This window comes from Emydura macquarii, unplaced genomic scaffold (genome assembly GCF_026122565.2).
Source record: "Emydura macquarii macquarii isolate MOO-44397 ecotype Brisbane River unplaced genomic scaffold, CSIRO-AGI_Emac_v2 contig_629, whole genome shotgun sequence".
In the NCBI taxonomy this organism is placed as follows: Eukaryota; Metazoa; Chordata; order Testudines; family Chelidae; genus Emydura; species Emydura macquarii.
Window position 1 is genome coordinate 7,311,040 of NW_027130766.1, and position 23,324 is coordinate 7,334,363.

Sequence of the window (23,324 nt, forward strand, 5' to 3'; positions counted from 1 at the left end):
GAAAAGTTCACCCCAGCAGCAGGGGGGGCCCAGCCCACCCCAGCCAGGGGAAGCGAAACTGACTGGAGGCGTTAAGTGAAACTAATTCATCTGGCTGGGCAGCTCCCAGCAGGACTAGGAGCAAAAGAGCAAGGCCAATGGACCAGCAGCGTCGCTGGGGAATGTAAACTAGGTTTCTTTAAACTAAACTGTTCGGTCTGAGTCGCCTGGGGCTGAGACAGGGCTCCTAGGAAGGAGGTGGTGGTTAGAGTTGGAGCAGGGCTTTGGGAGGCAGGATCCCGGCTCTGGGAAGGGAGTGTGATCTCATTGCTCCTGAGTTCCTTTTCTCCAGCTGACTGGATAATCTGAGCTGGAACAAGTCACTTCCCTTCTCCAGGCTGAAATTTCTCCCTCTGTGAAGTGGGCACAATGGGATTCACCTGCCCAGGAGGGCAGGCGAGTTACCCGGCGGCGTTTGTGACTCGGTGGGAAGTCTTTGTGCGAAAGGCGCCTGGGGGCTCCTTGCTGGAGTTCCATGTTGACAGCTTTTGTCTAATTAATTGACAGGAGCTTTTTGTTAACTGCGCACAATGGTGGGGGTGAGAGGTCTTGACACAGAGAAGCCGTCAATCCATTTGGCCTCCCACTGCGGCCTCCTCCGCTCACGATGAGCTTTTACATGAGGCAGTGAGGGGGCTGAGAACAGGGGCTGGGACAAAAGAAATTGCTCATTTACAGGGTCGTGGCTAACCCGGATTGTTCTGCCTTGTCGTAGGGAGAAGTTACACAGGAAGCCCATAGGAAGCTGTTGAAAGCCGCCCTGAGATAAATGGATGTTACTTTAGTTCATGGCATTTCCTGTGGAAAGTGACACTTCCTAAACACAGCCGGTGTCCAGAACGTGTGGGGAGCAAGGCTGTGACCCGGGGGGTATTAATGCCGGCCTTATTACAGCTCCAGGAGTTTGGGGGAGTGAGTTTCCAATAGCAGGAAATCCCGAACTTTCTACAGAGCTGAGGGGGTTGAACTTGGCGTGGATACAGCCGCCCGAGTGCTGAGCCTCAGTAGCCAATTGTGTGGGTGTCTCTCCCTCTTGGTCTGGTTTCTGAGGACCAGCAGGGTTTGTAACAAACACGGCACAGTGCCCAGCTGTCCAATACTCCTTGCAATCCCTCCTGCAACTTCCTACCCGCTTTGCCTCCAGTTCAATCACTTACAAATAAACCCAGCATTTTACCCATCTGCTCCATTGCATCAATTCCCATCAGACCCTTCCTCTCTGCCTGGCAGAAGTCCACCACAAGAACCATGCACAACTGTTTCTTGAATCTCTGCTTTAAGCCCAGCAGCCTGATCCTGGCAAATGCTAGCAAAAGGAGGGGGTTTTTGGGAGGGAGCAGGCGTGCTTGTAAATTCCTTTTTCATAATCTCTCCCTCCGGGTTTTTGCAAGGATTTAAGCAGTTCTGATTTACAAACAATCAGCAGTGGGTGGGTGTAGGTGCAACCTGTGAAATGGATAAAGGGAGTCTGCCTACAGGCGAGCAGAAATGACCAAAGGGGATTTCCATGATCCACCAGAGAAGTTTGGGGATTTGTTTAAAAACACCACGCCTGGCACATTGACCCACTGAGACCTGAGTTCAGGGTCGGGTGTTTTCCTTGCAATGACTGATACATAATAATCCCGTGTGAGTCTCTTGTGGGTATTTATGGTAGCATCTAGGAGGCTTAGCTGATTGGGGCTGATGTGTCAGGTGCTGCACCCACTGCGCTAACAGAATCCTGGCCCCCAGGAATTTACTATGTAACAAGACCAGCTGGGGAGGCTCATTGCCCACATTTTGCAGGTGGGGAACTGAGGCCCAGAGAGGCAGAATGGCTGGATTTTCTCAGCAGGCCTTTTGGAAAACCTGCCCTTATTTAGGTGCCTAAACGGGAACTGAACTCTGCTGCAAATCTGGTTCCGATTGCTGGAGGGGTGCCCTTGGAAATCAGACCCCCGTGACTCCTGCCACATCCCATGGGGAGAGGGGCGTCTGTAGCAGAGGCAGGAACTGAATGCACATCACCCGTGTCCCAGTCCAGGCCCCGGGCTGCCCTTCTTCTCTTTTACCTTTGGGCAGAATGCCCTGCAAAAGGGCCCGGCGCCTCTTGGCTCACAGCTCTGTGCCCGGGAGACATGCCCCCAGACTGTGGTTCTGCACAATGAAAGCCCAAGGGGCGGGTTGGGGCTGGGTCCCGTTTATCTGAACACCCACAGCTGGGGTGGTGCAGCCTGCTGATAAATGGTGTGGACCATCTCTCTCAATGGCATCCATCTTCTCTGCCCCCTTCCGGGGCACCGACCACCGTGGCCCACCCACCCTGACTGGCTCTCCCTTTCCTCTCCCCTGCAGTCTGCACGGGCACCGACATGAAGTTGCTGCGTCCCTCCAGCCCAGAAAACCACTACGCCACCCTCAGCCGCCTCTACCAGGACTGCCAAGTGGTGCAGGGCAACTTGGAGATCACCTACCTGGGGCCAGACGTTAACACGTCCTTCCTGAAGGTGAGAGACTCGGCCGGGGGCAGGAGGGGGGAGCGCTGCCCCCCAGCTCAGCATCCTCCCTTCACCCCTCCTGCTGTGGGACACTCGCTAACAGAGCACCTCCTGCTGTCGAGCCATGGCACTGCAGAATCCTTGCCTCTACCGCTCCCAGCCGATCATCTCTTTGGCCTTGCGACGGCCTGTCTGTGTCCACGACTCAGCTCTCGGTCCAGGTCCTTTCCGGGGTCACCCAAGTCTAAACACCCCAACACGAGATCCTCTCAGACTCCTCCCGGCCCACCCTCGGGGCTCATTCCTCAGCCCCACCCGGGCTCAACAGTCCGTTTGTTGGGGTTTTTCCTCAGGGCTGGTAGGGGAACCCTCTGCTCTGCGGTCTGGCCCAGGGACTCTGTGTTTAGCAGCTAGATCGGCTCTTTTGGACAGGCTGCTGCTGCCCTGGGCCACTTGCTACCTCTGAGCCCTTTGTGCTTCTTCCTAGTAGCCTGTGGCTAGTAGAGCCTCTGCTCTAGCTTCTTCCTCGGTCCTGCCATCTCAGTCCGACCCAGTACGCCGACCCAGAGGGTTGCCGGGCTGGGCCGGGCTGTTTTCCAGGGCCTGCAGCAGAGATAATTCCATCCCGGCTGCCCTCGTCAGCCTGCCTGCTCCATCCCTTCCTACAGCACCGGCACTCCCGGCCTCCTCTGTCCTGGGTCCCCTCTCCCCAGCCGAGCGCTCTCTCTCTGTGCAGCCCCCCCAGACCCTACCACGGCTGGGCTCACTAGTGGTAACACAGCCAGCAGAGCAGGGCGGCTGCGAGTCACGGGCAAGGCTGGGCCTGGCTCTCTTTGAAGGGCAGCCAGCCTGTGACGAGTGGCAGGATGTGCCTCTCTTAAGGAGACATCTGGGCCTGTCCCAGCAGGGCCTAACGTAACAACCACCTTCATGTGGACGTCAGCCCTCGGTCCTTCAGCACTAAATGCAACCTCCTCTGGCTGGAGCTAAAGGAGAAACTCCCCTAGCTAGTGGCTGTAGTAGACTCTTATCCGGGCCAGTCACTAGTGTGGGGGACACAGACCCACACTCACCTGCCTGCAAGGAACCACAGGGCAGCATCTTGACAAATCTCCCCTTGCTTGCCTTTTTATTGAGGGCGGTGCAGCTCTCCCCACAGAAAGAGGCTTCCCAGTGCTTGGAGCACATGCTCGCTGCATTCCCCTTGGGGCTCTGGCCCCATGAAACTGGCAGAGTCTGACACTTTCCCGACTCTGCCGCCCTTGGCCCATGGTTGGGGTGGTGCTGTGGGTGTTACCCTGTTGCTCAGACAGTAGCAGTTCCTGCTTCTAGCTCCAGGGGTCACAGGTTCTACTCCCGCTGATGGCCCATCCCGGGGCCTATTGCCTCCACTTGATGGGGCAAAGCATCTGGTCTGCCTCCCTTTACCCCCGCTCTCTGCCCCCTAGGACATCAAGGAGGTCCAGGGCTATGTGCTGATTGCGCAGAACCAAGTGAGCCACGTGCAGCTGGACAGCCTGCGCATCATCCGGGGCACCCAGCTCTACGAGGAGAAATACGCCCTGGCTGTTCTCTCCAACGCCGACCCCACCAGGGTGGTGGGGCTGCAGGAGCTGGGCATGAGGCATCTGACAGGTGGGGAGGCTGGCATCTGAGCCGGTCGGGGGTCTGGCCTCATCTCAGTGAGCACGCAGAATTACGGGGGATGCACCAGGGACCTCTTTAGAAGAGCTGAGTGTCACTGGACCGCTGTGCCAGATCAGAGCAGTGGCCCTTCCAGTGCAATATCCCCACCCTGCTGGACCAGTGGTTCCCCCTCCCCTAGTATCCCTGTTGCTGTGCCAGATCAGACCCATGGGCCATTTAGCCTGGTATCCCCCACTGCCCTAGATCAGGCTTGTGCCTGGTGACCCTGCCCTCCTGCTGCACCAGTTCAGCCCAGTGGGCCCCATCTAGTCACATCTCCTCCTTTCTCTGAGAGTTGCCAGTGCCAGATACGCAATGCCCCTAGTGGTGCAGTATCCCAGCACTGGGCTTGGTGTGGGGAGGTTCCCCCTGTGGCCCCTTAGCTGGTGGATGCCCTGAAGCATGAGGATCGACGGCCCTTGCTGTTCTGATCCGAGCCAGCGGGCTGCTGCCGATGCAGCTGTCAAGGTCAAATGCCTTCCTGGGCGTCACTAAGCGCTGTGCCTTGCTAATGTCATTTAAAATCAGCTTGCGGCCCCCTCGGCTGGGAGCCGGATTCCCCAGCCACCAGGAGAATGTCACATGGCTGGGCCGCGTGGGAGCCCAGGGATTGCCGGGCTGGCCCATGCAGCCCGGGGCGGAGGACTGTAGCTGTGCCGGATGCTCTGCTCACTGTTCTGTCCTCCCCCCGCTCCAGAGATCCTGAAGGGCGGGGTGCACATCGAGGACAACCCCCAGTTGTGTTTCCAGGAGACCATCCTGTGGGACGACATCTTCCACAGGGACAACGACATGCACAAGCAGATCAACAGCAGCAGGGAACGGACCTGTACGTGCCCATCTTGGGTTCCTCCGCCTGCAGCCCGGCTCCTGGGGAGGGACAGATCGTCCGACTTGTTTCGGGGGAGGGCGGGGGCGACAAGGTGCCCAGCGTGTCAGGCAGACAGATATGGCCCATCCCATCCAGTGCTGGCCTGTGGGCAAGGTTGCTGGGCTCTGGCTCTGGACAGGGGACGCAGGACTGGCCTGTGCCCAGGACCTGCTCTTAGCACCCAGCTGCAAACCCCTCTGCATGCACTAGGGCGGAGCCTGATGCCAGAGGCGGGGCCTGGTGCAAGGGGCAGAGCCTCTACACCCTTCAGGGACCACGCCTGCTGTCCCCATCCTGGTGCCCCCCAACAGGCTGGTTTATGACTCCCCCAGGCTTCATGCTCAGCCACTCACACCTGCGCCTCCCCGGATCTGCCCCCCAGCCCATTGCTCCAGGCTGAACTGTGCTTCGGCTGCTCCAGGAGTCCGAGGGGAACGGGGGCGTCGGTGCCTGCAGCCGGGGCGAGTAAAGGAGCGACGGAGGCGGGGAATAGCCCAGCTGGCTGCTCCAGGAGTGGAGGGAGGGGGTTTCCATGCCTGGGGGAGAGGGGCAAGGGAGACGGATGTTGCATCCCCCTGTGCCAGCGCTCAGCCTGGGGCATCGTCTAACGCCCTCTGTCTTCTCTCGTCCTGTCCAGGTGCTGACTGCAGAAGCTTCTGCTCCCAAGGGCACTGCTGGGGGGAAGGGCCGCAGTACTGCCAGACCCGTGAGTGAGAGGCCGAGAGACGGCCCAGCACAGCCTGGCCAGCTCTCCGCCTGTCTGCCCAGCGCAGGCCACGCAGCCCGGGGCCGAGAGAGGCACATGGGGCTAGCTCGCAAACAGGACACAGTCCCTAGAAAGCCTGGCCGGGGTGGGGGCACTGTGCCAAAGGCCCCGGACCATGGGCATCTGAGTCCGTGCCACCCCGAGGCAAAGCGAGCGAGTTGGCGCCCAGGGGAACCATGTGGCTTTCTAACCGCTCCGCGAGCTGGGGCCGGGGCAGGCATGGGCAGAGGTGTAGATGGGGGGGTGGGGGTGGAGACGCAGGTTGGGGGAATGCAGGCTGTGGCTGGGGGTGGGGAAGGGGGCACAGACACTGAAGTGTGAGGGGAGGGGGAAATGGATCCATTAAACGGGGCAGATCTCAGGGTGGGCAGAGATCCTGCCCTGGGCGCTGCTGAGACGGGGAACCCCCTGCGTGGCGGGCCGGGGGCAGCTGTTTGCTGCGGCCATGTGGGTTCCTGGCTGGGACGGTTCCCAGCAGAGTTCTCCAGATGGCAAGAGCCCGTCATGCAGCCAAACAGCCAGGCCTTAATGGTGCCCCCCTCCCTCCCCCCTTCTCTCTGCCCCAGTGACCAACAGCATCTGCCACGGGTGCCACCGGTGCAAGGGCACGAAGCCCACGGACTGCTGCCACGAGCAGTGTGCGGCGGGCTGCACTGGCCCCAAACACTCGGACTGCCTGGTGAGTGCCAGCCTCCACCGTGCCCGCCCCCGCCCCCGCCCGAGGGCCGTTAGCGGGCGTGAGCATGGCGAGGGAGTTAATGCAGCAGATGGTGCGGGGAGGGTCAGCATGGGGGGGAGGGTCAGCATTGGGGGGTGGCAGGTAGGGGCATGGCGGGGGATGGTCGGAGCAGTGGATTGGTGGAGAGAGGCTGGTGAGGGGGGTGAGTGTGGGGGACGGACAGGGAAGTTGGTTGAAGGTGGGGGGGTTGGAGACTGGATGAGGGGGGCATCCCAGTTGCTCACACTCAGGGCTGGCTGGCTCCCCCCAGGCCTGCCTGCACGTCAACCGCAGCGGGATCTGTGAGGGGCAGTGCCCGCCCCTCTTCATCTACATCCCGAACACCTTCCAGTCGATAGTCAACCCGGACGGGCGCTACACCTTCGGAGCCAGCTGTGTCAGCAAGTGCCCCTGTAAGTGCCCCGGCCCCCGGGGGGGGGGGATCCTGTGGGGTGCACGGGCGCGTCCCTCACTCCCTGCCTGCCATGAATGCTGGCCTTTGGCCAGGCACCCCCATCCAGGGGGGGTTTGCAAAGTGCCCCCTGCCGGCAGGTTCGAGTCAGAGCCTGATGGTCTGCGGGGCGTCTACTGACCTTTGCCTGGCATCTCCCAAAATGGGGGCCGGTTCCTCCAGGGGGCCACAAACTCCTGAAGCTCCAAGGCCCATAAACTCCTCCCCCCACAAAAAAAAAAATCGCCCCACCACACACACAATGCAGTTCCAGCTCACTGGGCAGCCTGCCACGCGCCTGGTTGCTAACTCAGCCCTTTATGCTGGAATGCAGCAGCCGAAGGGTTCATGACAAGGGCGCTGAGTGGCAGGGGTGGAGGTGGGGCCGCCCCCTTCCCCCCACCAGAGTCTAGGACCCAGCTCCAAGCTGTGTAGGCAAACGGAAGCCCCTGGCTTGGAATGTGCTACAGCTCGGATCTGGACTCTGTGTGAGCTGGGCAGGCTCATGCACCTTCCTGAAATATTGATCTGGCTCCCATCACCGGAGCGTCTGGGCACCTCCCACTCCTCAATGGCCTTTATCTTCACAGCCCCCCAGCCAGCAGGGACTGAGCCCCAGAGGGGTAAAGGATTTGCCCAAGGCCCCACAGGCAGTCGGTGGCAGAGCAGGGAATTGAGTCACAGGCTAGCGCCCTAACCGCTGGGTCATCCTTCCTGTCCACGTCTTCCTCTCCCACAGACAATTACCTGGCCACAGAGGTGGGCTCCTGCACGCTGGTGTGTCCCCAGGACAGCCAGGAGGTGAGCACAGACCGCGTGCAGAAGTGCGAGAAGTGCGGCACGTCCTGCCCGGAAGGTAACATCTCCCATCCCCTCTGACCCACCCTGGGGTGCCCCTGTCCTGGAGAGGGACCATGGGAGGCATGTCCCAGCAGCTTAGGGATGAGGGATTCTCTGGATTTGAAGAGGGATCTGGGGTGGAAGCACATGAAGATCTGGAGGGCTGGAAGGGTGTCTCCATACTGGGGCTCGATGGATGAAATGGAAGCATGCAGGGGTAGGGCTGAGTGATCGATGCAGGGTTATTCCATGCCGGGTTCCCTCCCAGCCACCTGCCCTGCTCTCTCTTAGTCTGCTACGGGCTGGGCGTGGATTTCCTGAAGGGCGTCCGGGCTGTCAACGCCTCCAACATCCAGCACTTTGCCCGCTGCACCAAGATCTTTGGCAGCCTGGCCTTCCTGCCTGAGACCTTCGCTGGGTGAGTAGCGGTGCCAGGTTCCCTGATCTCCGCTGCCCGTTGTCCAAGCACAGCTGCTGGCTTGCCCGGGGGAGTTATTGGCCCTGCAGGTAGGGGGTGGAGGCGAAGGCAGCTCTGGACTCAGCTGGCATGGAGTGAAGGATGCGTGTCCACAGCATGTTGGGGTAATTTGTGAGGGCAGCAAGAGCTGGTTATCTCCTGCGCAGTTATCTGGCCACCAGGGGAGCAGAAACTATATCCCCCTGCTCCAAAGCACAGGCCCTTACTGCATGAGCCAAAGGAGAACCTCCATTAGCAGCGTAGGGCCTATGCCACACAGTTGAGTGGTTCTGATTCTATCCAGGAAGGGGCAGCAATACACACACCAGCCAGTCCACTTCAGTGCTGTCTGGATCAGACTCCTTTCAGAAACCGAAACTGAAACCTCCCGTGGGCCTTAGTCCGGCAGACCTGAGAGGAGCATGCACACTAGTGAGTCCTGGGGCCTGACCGGGGGCTCCCACCGGGGCGTCCCTTTACTCTTCCAAAAGCTCCAGCTGGGCCTGGCAGAGATCGTAGTGCAAAGGCTTCCTCAGGCTGGGCGGTATCTGCGACTGCACAGCCGCAGGGCAGCCACCGCCGTGGTCCCAAGGGCCTGCGCCTCTAAGGATCCCCTTCCTGCACTGTGTTCCTTCCCGAACAGGGATTCCAGCACCAACACGGCGCCCTTGGAGCCAGAGCAGCTCAAGATCTTCGGGAGCCTGGAGGAGCTGACAGGTGGGTGATGGGCTCCGTCGCGCACGTGCTCGCTCACCCGTTCCCCTGCCCACGTCCGCCTAGAGCCTGGGGCAGTCGCCATCTGTGACGCGCAAACAAACCCTGTTTCTGTTTCACTCGCAAAGTCGCTCGTTGGGGTTCGGCCCCTTCTAGCAGCAGAGCTTTGGCTAAAGGTCACATGCTCCTGCCCTGGAAATCTCAGAGCCGCTTTAGTGTGCGCACAGAGGGAGCCCATCGGAGCCTGGCCCTGGGGCCTGAACGTGGCAGGCACCTGGGACTTTGGGAGACCATCCCCAGCCAGGGAGAGCCCGCTGCTCGGATGACTAAGGACGTGCCTTCGTGCTCCATTTCACAGGTTTCCTATACATCGAGTCCTGGCCAGAGACCTTCCCAGACCTGAGCGTCTTCCAGAACCTCCGGATCATCCGAGGCCGGGTGCTGCACAAGTGAGAGCGCGCTGGCAGTGACCGGGGGGTCTCCTGACAATGGCAGGGCCTCGCTGTCCTTGTTAAAACGGCTGGGGACGTGGTCACTCCAGGGGAATGGTACTAGCCAGCTGTCCTCACATCTTCCCCATGGGCCGAGGCCCCTCTAGGCCGTGGTGACGGGGCCTTTCACAGTGGAAGCCCAGACACGAACCCAGTGGCTGGAATCTGCCACGTGTGGAACGAGCTTGGCGTATCTCAGCCCAGAGGCCAGCACCCAAAAGCCACCACCCCAGTTTGTGGTTCGGAGGCCGCACATGGGAAGGCGTGACCCAGGTCCAGAGTCTCCCAAAGCGTGGGGCTGGGAGGGACCCTCTGCCCCCTGCTTCCTGGTCCTGCTCCTCCAGGCTCACCTTGTGCATGCCCATGTCTCTCTGCAGCGGCGCCTACTCCCTGGTGCTGCAGAACCTGTCCATCGCCTCGCTGGGCCTGCGCTCGCTGCAGGAGATCAGCAGCGGGATGGTGCTCGTCCACCAGAACCCCAACCTCTGCTTCCTCCAGAAGGTGCCCTGGGGAGCCATCTTCCGGAACCGGCGCCAGACGCTCTTCGAGACCGACAACAAGCCTGCGGAGCAGTGCAGTAAGGGGCGGGGGATCCTACCAGGGCTACAGCGGGGTCTCTGCCCTGCCCGGCTCACTGGGGCTTCAGGTGGACATGCCAGATTAGATGGGTGCCAATGGATAGGCCAGGAAGGAGTGACCCCCCAGCATCCCCTGCATCCTCACACGAGGAGTCCACCCCCCGTGGCAGGTGGCACCCAATGCCAGCTATGTCTTGTCCATGGTCTGCCTCTCCTGGGTGCAGTGGGTGCTCTCTCCTGCCTGGGGCACAAACCCCCAAACCTCCCTGCCTGTCACTCTGATACCAAACGCCCCCCCCAGGCATCCACTGCCCCCTGTGCCCAGTGGAATCTGCGTTCCCCCCGGCAAAGGCCCCTCGGTCTGGCTGCCCCAGGGGATGGAGGGGACCGGCTGGGTTCCAAGTGCTATCCGTGTCTCCTTCCCTCAGAGAGCGAGGGGCTGGTCTGCTTCCACCTCTGCACCAACGGGTACTGCTGGGGGCCGGGCCCGACGCAGTGCGTTGCCTGCGAGCGGTTCCTGCGCGGGCAGGAGTGCGTGGAGTCCTGTAACCTTCTGGACGGGTAAGCAGGGCTCTGCCAACGCTGAGCGTGTCTGTGAGAGGGGATGGGGGAGCCTTTGGCACCCTGGCTGGAGGCGATGGGGGCAAAGATGCCACCGAGCCGCTGGGCCACCCGCCCTGCCGTGGCCAGGCCCCTTCTCCCTCAGCACTAATAGTGCGGGCGGCCTTGCTTGGGTTTGGTGCGCCTCCAAGGGGCCTTGAGAATCAAATAACCAGGGAGTTTCCACCCTTGCCCCCCACCCTGCGTCTCCCCCAGGGAGGATCCTACCGATCTGGGTGGGGCGGGAGATGGGGCACTGGAACTGCTGCTCAGCTGCTGGGGGCAAGGGGCGGGCTGGGCTCTGTCCCGACCTGCCCCTGAGAGATTGTCGTTGGCGCTGCCTCACAGCAGGAGGCATCTCCCCTCCCCTCCCCCCCAGATCACGCCTCCCTCTCTGGGGTGGGGACGGGACCTGGACCATGCAACCAGGTCCTTTCCTGACGCAGGGAACAACGCTGCCACCCGCGGCCCCGATCCTAGCCCTGCCCCCCACAGGGGCCGCTGGGAAGGCAGCAGGACAGCTGTGGGGCGGCTGTGAGGTCGGCCAGCAGGCAGAGCCTCTGACATGGGCCACCACCTTCCAGGCCTGAGTTTAGGGATCTGAGGTTGGGCCCCTGGCTACAGAGGTGGCTGCGTCAGCCCTGGGGAGAGGGGGGGACTCTCCGTCTGCTGCCTGCTCCTCTGGTGGGCAGGGGCGGGTGCTGAATCCTGCCCCATCAGCTGGTGCTGTGGGGGTTAGGGTGAGACGTGTCTTTGTGCAGCGATTGGCTCAGGCTCTTTCTTCCTGCAGGGCCATCCGGGAACATGCTAACGGGACCCGCTGCCTCCCCTGCCACCCTGAGTGCCTGCCCCAGAACGGCACGGAGACTTGCCACGGATCGGTGAGGAGCTGCCTGGGATACTTGGGGGGTGGACAGATGAGGTGAAAGCCCCTTTAAGACAGGGCAGGGGGTGATCTGCATTCCCAACCAGTTTCAGTTTCTACTCTCACTCAAGGCTTTGGGCTGCCCCCGGATTCCTGGGTTCTTCATCCCCCACCCCCCTCAAATACACCCTGCTCACGCTATATCCTTCCTGGCAGGAGGCGGACCAGTGCGTGGCCTGCGCTCACTACAGAGACGCCCAGAACTGCGTGGAGAGGTGCCCAAGCGGGGTGAAGGCGGATTCCTCCTTTGTGCCCATCTGGAAGTATCCAGATGAACACGGCGTCTGCCAGCTGTGCCCCACCAACTGCAGCCACTCGTGAGTACGGGCGCCGGCCGGCACGGAGCACTGCTCTGCGTGCAGCATGCAGCGCATCCCAAATGCCAGGAGTGGTCTAGGAGCAGACAGCAAAGTGGGGCAAAGCAGTCAGGGGCAGGCATAGTGTTAGAGTGCGCAAGACTTCCTGACGCGAGATCGGCAGAGCTTGATGAGAGCAAGGCCCGGAAAGCATTGCTAAGCTTTTGCAGCAAGTATAGCAAGAGTTGGGCTTCTCGGGAGCAGAGCCCAGACGCTGCCCTCTGCCCGACCTCGGGCCGAGGGAGGAGGTGCCATGGGGTCTGGAAAATCCCGAGACGACCACATACACCTGTTGATGCTTGATAAGCTGAATGATTCCTGTTCTGGCAATAATAAAGTGAAAGTAATGCTATAATCAAGTTCTTTTTTGAAGTAAACAACTAACATCACTTTATCCCAAAAAGTCCCTAGCTAACTACCAATAGACTAATAGTAACCAAGTTTTAAGGCCCAGTCCCTACAGGGATTGAGATATACGTCATGTATTACTGGGTAAGGCTTACTGTGAGGTGAGGAGATAAAAAGGGTATATCAGACCCCCGGGAGCCTCCCCTGATTGAGACTCTCCGTGAATCCGTGCAAGCGCTAGCGGATGCCTCGGTCAGGACGGTTCCCCGGACGCCACCCGCTTATCAGAACGAAGTATGGGTCTCCTCGTTCTTGTATTGGTAAGCGCCCCTCTACCTGCTTAGATAAATCTCTCTCTACTAGATCGATGGGCCCCCAGGAGTGTATTGCTGTAGGTATCCTCTTGGCGGGTCTCTTCCCTGCTGTATGGTTCACTTCTCTGTTTACTAATTGCTGCTCAGCCAATGATAACAATAACAATAATACTGAGCGTGGGCACTTCCCCCTAGTGTAATATGGCCATGCATATCTGCAAGTTGTTACTTTATATCCTTGTGATTGATTGTATCTTCATTATCCTCTTTGCCTTAAGACTCCTGCTGGACCTTCTGTTCTATTACCGCAGAGGGCTCCCGCTCCTATTTTTCTTACGTTATCTCATTTAATAAATAAGCACTACTGAAATCATTTTGTCCGTTTGCTCCATTCCCGCTACCAAAATAAAATACGGAGCATTACACATAGGTTTCCAGGTGGGGGGGAAACTGACACGGGGGCCCATGAGCCATAGCAGGGCAGGATGCCCCGGCGCTTGGCAGTGAAACCAAGGCCTTGCGAGGATTTTTCGTGTCACTTCTGCCTCCCATCGAGTAACAAGGTGTCCTTCCCCAGGTGCACGCTCCGGAATGAAGACGGCTGCCCTGTGGATCAGAAGCCAAGGTACCGCACCCCCATCTGCCCAGCCTCCTTCATGCCAACTTCCCAGGCAGGCCCCACCTTGGGCAGTAGCCAGGATCCCCCCCTCTTCTGTGGGAGCTGGTGCCATCTTCCTTCTGCTCAGCATCTCCCTGCCCCTATATGCACCTGTAGCCCCCTTACACTCTGCCAGGTGCCACCCTCCGGCCAGGAAACACCAGAGGGGAATCCCTTCTGGAACTGATTGGCAGGGGACAGGGCCTGGCCAATGGGGCCAGGTGCTCTGTCCTCCCCCATGGGCTCCTTTCCCCCCACCACTCCCAGTCCGAAGGGGGTGGGAAATCTGGGATGTTATGAGGCAGCCCATTAACCACCAGGCCACCCAAGGAGCCACTGCTTCCAAATGGGCCACCCATGGGGAGTAGTGTCTGGAGAAGGCCCTAGATTTACCGCACCATCCATGTCCCCCCGTTCCTCTGGAGAGAGTCGATCCCGCCGGTGGGACTGGCCTCCCCAGTGGAACCACCCCCCAGTACCCAGCAGCTTCCCCCCCTTCTCCCAGCCAGGTGACGTCCATCATAGCTGGCGTAGTCGGCGCCCTCCTGGCCCTGGTCTTGATCCTGATCATCATCGTGTGCATAAAGCGGAGGAAGCAGCAGGAGCGGAAGCACGCCATGCGGCGCCTCCTGCAGGAGACCGAGGTACGGCAGGCACCGCCCCGCTAGCACCTGCCCCGGTGGCACTCGTGGTGGGGCCCATTAACGCGGCAAAGTCTCCCGGGGCACCTGAGCGGCCAGAGGATCCCAGTCTAGCTAAGGGAGGCCCTGAGGAGAAGTGACTGGTGGGGAGGCAGGGGGCAGGAGAAAGCCAGGGGATGGGGGAGGTTGAACCACCATGGATACCCCTCGTGACCGGTGCCCAGGCTGGGGCCAGGCGAAGTGTGCAGGCGCTTTGGAAAGGCAGGGGTGTGCAGTCCTCATAGCCCCCGGGGGTGGGGATGGCCCAGGCACCCCCTCTGCTGGCAGAGGCAGGGAGATGCCACACAGAGGGGTGGATGATGGGTTCTGAGTCTCCCTGTTGGCGCAGCGGGGAGCCAGTGGGCCTGGGGCAGCCTGGCTCATGCCCTGGCTGACACGGGCCCCTCCTCTCTGCCCCTCGCAGCTGGTGGAGCCCCTGACGCCCAGCGGGGCCCTCCCTAACCAGGCCCAGATGCGGATCCTGAAGGAGACGGAGCTCAAGAAGGTGAAAGTGTTGGGCTCCGGGGCTTTCGGCACCGTGTACAAGGTGAGGCGGGGCTAGGGGGTAACCAGGGCCAGGCTGACACTCAGCAGCAGGGGAAAGCAGGAGCTGGGAGAGGGACGAGGGGCCGGGAGCCGGGTGGGGCTGGCAGCGTGGCTGGGCCTGAAGCAGCACTGAGAGGCTCCAAAGGGGTGCTGGGAATTGTTCCTGCCCCAGGACCCTTTTCAGGGACTCCTAGTCCCTCCTGAGCGAGGCTGATGCTTGAACGGGTGGCCTGGCTAGCGTCTGTCCCTCCTCAAGCGTGCGGCCCCGCGGCTGCATCCTCCTGGCTGTGCAGCCCCAGCCTGCGCAACGCCTGTTCGAGCCCTGGCGGCGTGGCCCCGTTGAGCACGCTCACCATCCTTCCCTCCCCTCAGGGCATCTGGATCCCCGACGGCGAGAGCGTGAAGATCCACGTGGCCATTAAAGTCTTGAGAGAGAACACGTCACCCAAGGCCAACAAGGAGATCCTGGACGTGAGTGGGAGACTGACACGCTCACCCTGGGGGCACACGCAGCCGCATTGCGTGTGTGCAGAACGAGCTGCCCTTGCCTACCAGGCTCAGCTGTGTGCCGGCCGCCAGCCGTGGTTTCACTCTGAGTTAATGAGCCGCCGGGTCCCTTGTCTCAGTGACAAACACATTGGGCTTGCTCCGATCAGTGGCTGGGCGTAGCAGGTACAAACTCCCCGGCTCAGGGCGCTTTCGAAGCTGGTACCTACACGTCTCACCTTGTCTGTGTACGCTATTCCTGCCCCCAGCCTGGACCTGTGCATCCCAGCCCGTGGCTTTGCTGGAGAGAGACAGGTTGTTGTGTGACCCATCGCTGCAGAATGATAAATCGCAGGAGGGGGAGCAGCAGACCCAGCCTGGCCACTGTTTTCTCCTTGCAGCTCTACTCGTGGCTCTCCCACTGCAAGGCCTCCAGGCGTGGCTGGCCCATGCTGTGGAAATCTACACCCCGCAGGCAGGAGGAGCTGGGCGGGGCCACAAGTCTCTGCCTGGTGGCCCCACGTGTGGCCTTTCCGCGGTGCAGGGGTTGGGAAGCCAGCTCCAGAAGCTGGGCCGCAGGGAGGAGTGTCCCCTGTGCTGACCATGTCAGGTCCTGCCGGGGCTGATTTTGCTCCAAGCTGGTTTCTCTCCTCCCCAGGAGGCCTACGTGATGGCAGGCGTGGGCAGCCCCTACGTCTCCCGCCTGCTGGGCATCTGCCTCACCACCACGGTGCAGCTGGTCACCCAGCTCATGCCCTACGGCTGCCTGCTGGACTACGTGCGGGAGAACAAGGATTGCATCGGCTCCCAGGACCTGCTCAACTGGTGTGTGCAGATCGCAAAGGTAGGAGGAGCCCCGAGGTGGGGCGAGGGGCTCCCAGTGCAGCTCTCCTGCCAGAGGGGATGGGGGAACAATCCCATCAGACACCTTCCTGCCGCCCAGGAATCACAGCAGGGCCGACTCAGCCGTTCCACAGGAGAGAATTCCCAGGCTGCTTGGGCCTTTGAGATGAGACCCTCAATCCTGAGGGCCCCTTTGCATTGAATGGGTGTTAAAAGACTCCATGGTCACCCTTGTAAGCATGGGACAGGGAATGGGGTTGCACCCTGAGGCCAAAAATTCCTCCGTGAAATTGCACTCTGCTGGTCATTCACGCTGCCCCCCCTCCCCAGAGGTGGCTGCATTATTCCTATACATGCATAGTTCATGACGCTTGTTTGGGTCCTTCAGGCTGAAAGGTGCTACGCAAACATAGGAAGTGATCGATGTCAAAGCACAGCTGCCATTTCTGACCCCCCACCGTGATACATGGCCACAGCAGCCACTTCACAAGTCCTAGGTACATGGGGGCAGTATCCAAGGGGAAGATGGCCAGCCATAGATTAAGGGGGAATGTTGCCTACTGGTTAGAGCAGGAGGGTGGCCATCAGGACCCCTGGGTTCTATTCCTGGTTATGCCACTGACTCACTGGATGACCTTAGGCAAGTCTCTTTCCTGCTGTGCCTCAGTCTCCACAACTATAAAATGGGACTAATGTCTGTAAAGTGCTTTCAGATCTTCCGATGTACAGAGGAGGTCTCAAATCAGCTGGGTCCACAAGAACTCCACCCACGAGGCTGAGAGGTTTATGGGCCTCTATGCTGGTTCTCTCCCCCAGGGTATGAGCTACCTGGAGGACGTGCGGCTGGTGCACCGGGACCTGGCTGCACGCAACGTCCTGGTGAAAAGCCCCAACCATGTGAAAATCACAGACTTTGGGCTGGCCCGGCTGCTGGACATCGATGAAACGGAGTACCACGCGGACGGGGGGAAGGTGAGCCGGGCGGGGGAGCAGGGAACTGAATGGGGAAAAGCCAGTGGCACTGGGAGGTGCCCAGACCCCAACCCTTTACTCATAGAGATGCCATGTGCCATGGAGCAGTGGCTCATTGGTGTAACGTAGCTGCCGGTGCCAGTGCCAGCCAGGACTCCCCGCCCATCCCGTCTCCCCGCTGCTCCCGAACACACGACGAGGCAAGGGTGAAATGAACAGGTTCAGTCGCCTCTGTGTTTTTCCGGCCCCAGGTTCCCATCAAGTGGATGGCTCTGGAGTCCATCCTGCGCCGGAGATTCACGCACCAGAGCGACGTCTGGAGCTACGGTATGCCACGTCGTCTCCAGGATCCCTAGCTGCGGGGGGCGTGGGGTGAAAGTCCCATTGCTTTTGGCCCTGATGAGCCTGTCTTTCCAGGAGTGACCGTCTGGGAGCTGATGACCTTTGGTGCCAAGCCATATGACGGGATCCCGGCCCGAGAGATCCCCGACCTCCTGGAGAAGGGGGAGAGGCTGCCCCAGCCTCCCATCTGCACCATTGACGTCTACATGATCATGGTGAAATGTACGAAGGGCATTTGCTAGCCGCCTCCCCCCCCCTTCTCCACTCCTGGGTCGTATTGGTGGGAGGCACGTTTGGGCTTTACGCCTCAGCAGGAGGCTCTGAAGAATTCCCTTGCCCAGAGGAAGAAAAGGCAGGGCTCCTCTTGCTACTACCTGACAGCCACCTGAGGGTGAATTAGCAGGGAAAAGACCCTGGGGCCTAACCTCTGGGATGGTTAATAGCCCGCTCTGTTCAACCAGTGTTAGAGGGAGGGACCGCTTTGCAGGACAGGCTAATATTTGTCCTGTGGCACGGGCGGGTTAGCTGGGCTACCTTTTAGGCATGGGGACTGGGGCTTTGCCTACTCCTAATTGGGGACAGAGGGTAAAAAGGCAAGACAGGAACCCCCCCCGAACCACCACCAAAAAATCCTTCAAGCCAGCCTTGATGGTGTAGCCTCCCTGGCCAAGGCGATGCTCAGGCATGTGTTCCAAAGGGAAGCTCGCGTAGGGCATCCAGAGAGGAGGGGCTGGGAGGTGTCTTCTTCACCAGGCCCCTTGCACGAGCCCTTGCTCCTGTATCAGTGAGCACAGCCTCGCCCGGGCTGCGCATGCCTCGGACTCACTGGCGCCTTGCTCTCTGCTCGAAGGCTGGATGATCGATTCGGAGTGTCGTCCCAGGTTCCGGGAGCTGGTCACGGAGTTCTCACGCATGGCGAGGGATCCGCAGCGTTTTGTGGTCATCCAGGTGGGTGGAAGTGGTTTAGGTCACTACACGGCTTGGCATGGAGAAGGGGTGTCCCCGTCTCTCAGTGAGAGGCCTGGGCAGCAGCCATCTTCCTCCCCACCGCTTGGTTCCCCAAACCTTTCAATCTTTGGCCCCCAGCGAGAGGACACCGCTCGAGGACTCGCACCCCAACCCACCCGTAAGTGAGCTAGCTTCCTCCAGCCCGGTCAGCTCTTCAGCAAGCCCAGGGTTTCGGGTTCTTCTCTACCAGCTGGGATGCTAAAGCGTGGCATAGGGCAGGGCACGACAAGCCAGGACTCCTGGGTTCTATCCCTGACTCTGATTCACTGAGAGGCCTCTGACAAGTCACTTCTCCGTGGCTCACATTCCCCTTCCGTAGGAAAGGGATAATGCTGACTTGCTCCCGGGTGCAAGGGGGAGGATGAACGGCTGTCCAGTGCTTGGGGATCTTGGGATGAAACATCCCCGAGAAGCACAAAGAATAACCCCAATCTTTAATCAAGGGACGTTTTGTTGGGGCCGTTAACCACTGAAGTCCAGTCTGTGTGTACCAGGAGCAGTGTGCATCACCAGTACACCGGCTGCAATAAGCCCAGTAGTTGCTAGTCCTAACTTCCCCATGGTATCTTTCTGCCCACCTACTTGCCCTGGAGTTGTGATCCCAGGCTGAGGAGCCCTGAGTGCGTTTGTAGCACACAAGAATGAGGCTGAAAGGCCCTGCACTCTCCCCTGCAGAACGACGACCTGATGGGGCTGTCCAGTCCCATGGACAGCACCTTCTACCGTGCGCTGCTGGAAGAGGAGGACATGCAGGACTTGGTGGATGCTGAGGAGTACCTGGTCCCTCACCAGGGTTTCTTCAATGCAGAGCCCTCCACCAACTATCGCAGCCGGCTCCCTTCCACCAAGGTAAGTGCCAGCGCGCTGTGCTGCGGGGCCTTCGGTTGTCCACACCACGGCTTTGCAAACCAGGCTGCCGAGCCCCACGCTGGGCTTCAGCCAAGCCACCTTCAGCTGCAAGCATGTGAGAATTCGCAAGGTGAGAGCCGGTCCGGCCTGGATGGGAGAAATGCCAGGTGCAGCGGGGGGCGCTGGTGAGTCAGTAACTGGCTTCCCTTGAGGCTGCAGGTGATAAGCTGCCGTGCTGCTAATGCTGCCTTCATTCACCAAGGTGTAAAAGCAATTTTTCTCCCCGTGCTTCTCTGGCAGAGCTTTCAGTTCACAGGCCTTCTGCCTTGCTTGCGCGTGAGAATAGCTGGCCTCAGCAGGTGACACCGAGGCACAGAACCACCCGTTCCTTAAGGCTGACTCCTTGTTCTCCTCCCACCCTGCAGAGCGTCACAGACACCCAGGTGGATGCAGAGGAGTCGGCCCAGTGTCCTTATGTGGGCCAGGCTCTCTCAGAGCAGTCAGAGGGCCCCATTCCCGACATGTTTGATGGGGACTATGTGGCAAGCAAACCCCTGCAAAGCCCAGCTGTGCAGGAGGCCAGCACCTTCCAGCGGTACAGCGAGGACCCCACTAGCATCTCAAGTGACGAGAGCGAGGAACCAGAGTCTGAGAGCTACATCCCCTCAGCATCCTGCAGCACAGCTCCAGGTATGGAGAACGGGCATGGCCCTCCACTGGGGAAACCGTCCTCTTCTAGAACTACAGCCTGGGACTACTGCTGAGCAGCAGCAGGGGAGGGTGTTCTTGGAGCAAATCACAGAACTGGGATTCGGGTGATGAGGATTTATGCCCAGCTCTGCCACCGACTCACTGGGTGACCTTGGGCAAGTTCCCTGCCCTCTCTCTGCCTCTGCTTCCCCCTCTGTGAAATGCAGATAACTAGCTCTCAGGAGCTTTTAAGGCCTAATTCATTAATACCTGGAAAGCACTTTCTATCTAAGGTATTTATATGGCCCCCCCATCACCAGAAAGTCAACTCACACTCTGATGTAATTATCCTCACAACCTCTGGTGAGGCAGGGCAGGGCTATTATCTCCACTGCACAGATGATGAACTGAGACACAAAGAAGCTAAGTGACTTGCCCAAGGTCACAGGGAGGCTGTGGCGGAGCAGGAAATTGACACTGGGTCTCCCATGTCTCAGGCCAGGACCCTAACCCTGTGTCCAGCTTTCCTTTGGGAGCCTCAGCGAAGGGCATAGCATTATATATAACACTCGCCCATGTGTCTCACAGTCAGTCACTCCAACCCCACGGCCCCCACTTGTGACTCTTGCAAAGATTCCTGAGGTCTGCACTAGAGATGCTGTGTTGGCATCTCCTACAGCCTGGTTGCTTTATAGCAGAGGTTCTGAACCTGTGGCTTGCAGCCCAATCAGCACACAGCTGCAGCCCATGTGACATCCTCAGGGCCATACAGTTAGTGTATGTGTTGTGTGGATGCGGCCCACGTAACACAGAGAGAGCTGCATATGCAGCCCACCATGGTAGTAGGTTGAGAGACACTGCTTTATAACTGTGGAGTTAGGCCATTTCTCTGAGTTTCCAGGCTGGACCCTGGGGGTGGCTAAACCAAGTTGTTCTGCAGGTTCCATTAAAAAAAAAAAAAAGTGATGAAATAAGGTAAAACAAGGTCAAATGAAAAATAGGGCAGATGGATCATGAGCTTAAGAAGATAGTGATTTGGGACAATGAGAAATTTGATACTTTGACTAAGACAGGGATCCAGCCACGCACAGAAATCTAAAGGGTGTGAACACCCAGGAGGAACTGTTAGCGTTGCACAGCTAGGAGCAATAGGATGAAATGAAGCAATGGCAAATTCAGACTGAACAGCAGGGGAAGTTTGAGCTGTCAGGAATATAGGATTTTCCAGACAATCTGAGCCATCCAGCCTCCTGTCCTGTCTCTGGGTAAAGGCCAACACAGGAAGCTGCAAAAGAAGGCAGAATTAACCTATGCAGGTGGGAGGGAATGCCCCCACAGGGAAGTGTTGGAAAAATTTAAAAGCTAGACTTTGCAGGTGCTAAGAGTGAACAGGAGGAAGTAGTCCTGCATCAGTGCCGGGGCTCCGAGCTGCATGGGGAGTTGGGAAAAGAGATCCGGTTTCCATGATTCATTAGACTTTTTGTCTCCTGTTGCAGAGTACGTGAACCAGATGGAGGATTGCCTCTCACCTACCAAGCACCAAAGATCCCAGGTGTCCACGCTTGAGAAGCCAAAGGGACACCTGGGAAAGAACGGGCTAGTCAAGGAACCAAAGAACCCTTTCCAAGGCAGCTTCGCCAACGCAGTGGAGAACCCAGAGTACCTGACCCCCCATAACCTCTCCTTGGCAAGTCCGTTCACACAAGCCTTTGACAACCCTTACTACTGGAACCAGGACCCTTCCAAAGTCAACCCTGCCGAACTGGGATCCACAACCAACGGCTTCACCACGACACCAACTGCCGAGAATCCAGAGTACCTCGGCCTCACGGCATCTATCACGCAGCCCAAGGACATGTCAGCTTAATGGCTGCACCTGGTCAGCAGAGGAAGCTATTTCAGCCAAGGTAACAGTTCATTTATGCAGAGTGGGGGAGTCCTGTCATGACGGACTCCATAGGAGAATAACACCAAGGCCCATAACTATCCCTCAAAGGCAGCTCTGCCAGTCCTCTTAGAACGAGCTCTGGCTGAATATGGGAGAGGACCTGGAAGGACCGAAGAGGGCTGGTCCACGCCTGATTCCAGTGTGCGTGAAAGGGCTGAGCACTGCTTTCAAACAAGCCTCTCCTTCATTTATCTATGCAACCGATTCACTTTGACAAATACCTTGGTGTCCCTGGACAAGATGGGACTGACGGGGTCTCTTCCATCTCTACCTTTTCTGTGCAGGGGTGGTCAGACCCCTCCACTTCCACACACCAACCATTGGGGTGCTTTGCTCAGAAAAGCCAGAGCCGGGACAATGGTAGAGTTGAAATTCAAGGGCTTTAATCAGAACGAGCCTGACTGACTGGAACAATGTGAAAAGGAGCCTACAGGGACAGCAAACCACTGGCATCTCTTCTCCTTGCTGCATTCCCACCAGGAAGGGTGGGGTACAGGCCTTCATTCACCTGGGGTAGCGATAAGGGTGGATGTGCTCTCTCAATCTGAATGGGGTCACCAGCAATGTGTTTTAATACCCACAGAAAAGCTTTACAGGAACTGAGTTTAAAAATGGTGCTGGGTAGGCACTGACTGTGACAGTGAGCAGCCCTTCCCTGCCTCTAAACAACTCAGAGCTGCTCCAGGAGGTCGTGCAGGCAGAAACAGGGTGAAGCAGGCCCTATAGATGAGTTTTCTCTGTAATAAGTAATCAAGAGCAGCAAGGGAGGAGGTATGTCCAGACCAGGCCACTATTAGCACAGGTACTGGCCACGGACAGGACAGCTCAGCTGTCCAATTCAGCACACATTGTGGAAAACAGGATGGGAACAAGAGGCAAAGAATGGAGATCAGAGGTTCTGGTCCTTTCCTGGTGTGTCCAGCAGCTACAGAAACCTACTTACCAGACCTTCATTCCAACTACCTGTGGAGCTGGGAGACTCTGTCCGAGCTCTATAAAATGAGTAGGGGGCGGAAGCAGGTTTTGCTTTGCTACAGTATAACCTCTCACACCAGATCACCCACTGAGCTGGTCACGCTTGCTTTGACTTCCTGTTTTAAAACAATGGACTAAGTGGCAGAAGTACCATCAGTTCCCACGGGAGTGGCACTGTCCGCACGCAGGTGATGGTTTCCTCATCACTGTGCCTGGAGTATTTATTTTTTTTTAAATTGGCTGTCACTCACTGTCCCTCCAAATTATTCAAGAGGGCTGCATATTACACTAAAGAGCAATGATCCACTTCCAAAACTGGCTTGGGTCTGCCAGTGTGGTAATCTCCCACAGACTTCTGTTAAAGCCTCAATCTCTCCCTATAATCCTTTACGTGTACATGGGGCATTGCAGGACAAACCACAGATAAGATCCAAACCCTCCCTGTGTCCCTACTCAATTCAAATCTTCCCTAACCTACACATGCAGGAGAGAGGTTTGCTCTTACAAAAGTTCTTAAGGGGATGAGCTGACTTGTGATAAGACATCCCTAGATCCTGTTTTAAGATGTTCGTTTGATGCATTGTACAAGGTGACTGCTGGATTATTTTTAATCAACTGTATCAAAACTATTTGTATATTTGAGAATTGTACATTGTTTTTCTATTCTACGTGTCAGAAGTGTTTTTCCCCCCC

General features: G+C 58.5%; 1 protein-coding gene across 1 annotated transcript in view; it reads left to right on the plus strand.

Annotated features, from left to right (window-relative positions):
* Nucleotides 1–23,294, plus strand: part of ERBB2 (erb-b2 receptor tyrosine kinase 2) — a 39,292-nt gene extending 15,998 nt beyond the window's left edge. Inside the window, exons 2-27 of the mRNA XM_067541235.1 lie at nt 2,377–2,528; nt 3,968–4,154; nt 4,903–5,034; nt 5,714–5,782; nt 6,409–6,521; nt 6,832–6,973; nt 7,751–7,867; nt 8,143–8,269; nt 8,952–9,025; nt 9,381–9,471; nt 9,891–10,090; nt 10,520–10,652; nt 11,482–11,572; nt 11,773–11,933; nt 13,212–13,259; nt 13,798–13,936; nt 14,397–14,519; nt 14,891–14,989; nt 15,663–15,848; nt 16,664–16,819; nt 17,071–17,146; nt 17,237–17,383; nt 18,012–18,109; nt 18,845–19,018; nt 19,444–19,708; nt 21,205–23,294. Of these exons, the coding sequence (XP_067397336.1) occupies nt 2,377–2,528; nt 3,968–4,154; nt 4,903–5,034; nt 5,714–5,782; nt 6,409–6,521; nt 6,832–6,973; nt 7,751–7,867; nt 8,143–8,269; nt 8,952–9,025; nt 9,381–9,471; nt 9,891–10,090; nt 10,520–10,652; nt 11,482–11,572; nt 11,773–11,933; nt 13,212–13,259; nt 13,798–13,936; nt 14,397–14,519; nt 14,891–14,989; nt 15,663–15,848; nt 16,664–16,819; nt 17,071–17,146; nt 17,237–17,383; nt 18,012–18,109; nt 18,845–19,018; nt 19,444–19,708; nt 21,205–21,575 (3,671 nt within the window). The 3' untranslated portion in view covers nt 21,576–23,294. The remainder of the gene's footprint in view (nt 1–2,376; nt 2,529–3,967; nt 4,155–4,902; nt 5,035–5,713; nt 5,783–6,408; nt 6,522–6,831; nt 6,974–7,750; nt 7,868–8,142; nt 8,270–8,951; nt 9,026–9,380; nt 9,472–9,890; nt 10,091–10,519; nt 10,653–11,481; nt 11,573–11,772; nt 11,934–13,211; nt 13,260–13,797; nt 13,937–14,396; nt 14,520–14,890; nt 14,990–15,662; nt 15,849–16,663; nt 16,820–17,070; nt 17,147–17,236; nt 17,384–18,011; nt 18,110–18,844; nt 19,019–19,443; nt 19,709–21,204) is intronic.
* The last annotated feature ends 30 nt before the right edge of the window (nt 23,295–23,324 follow it).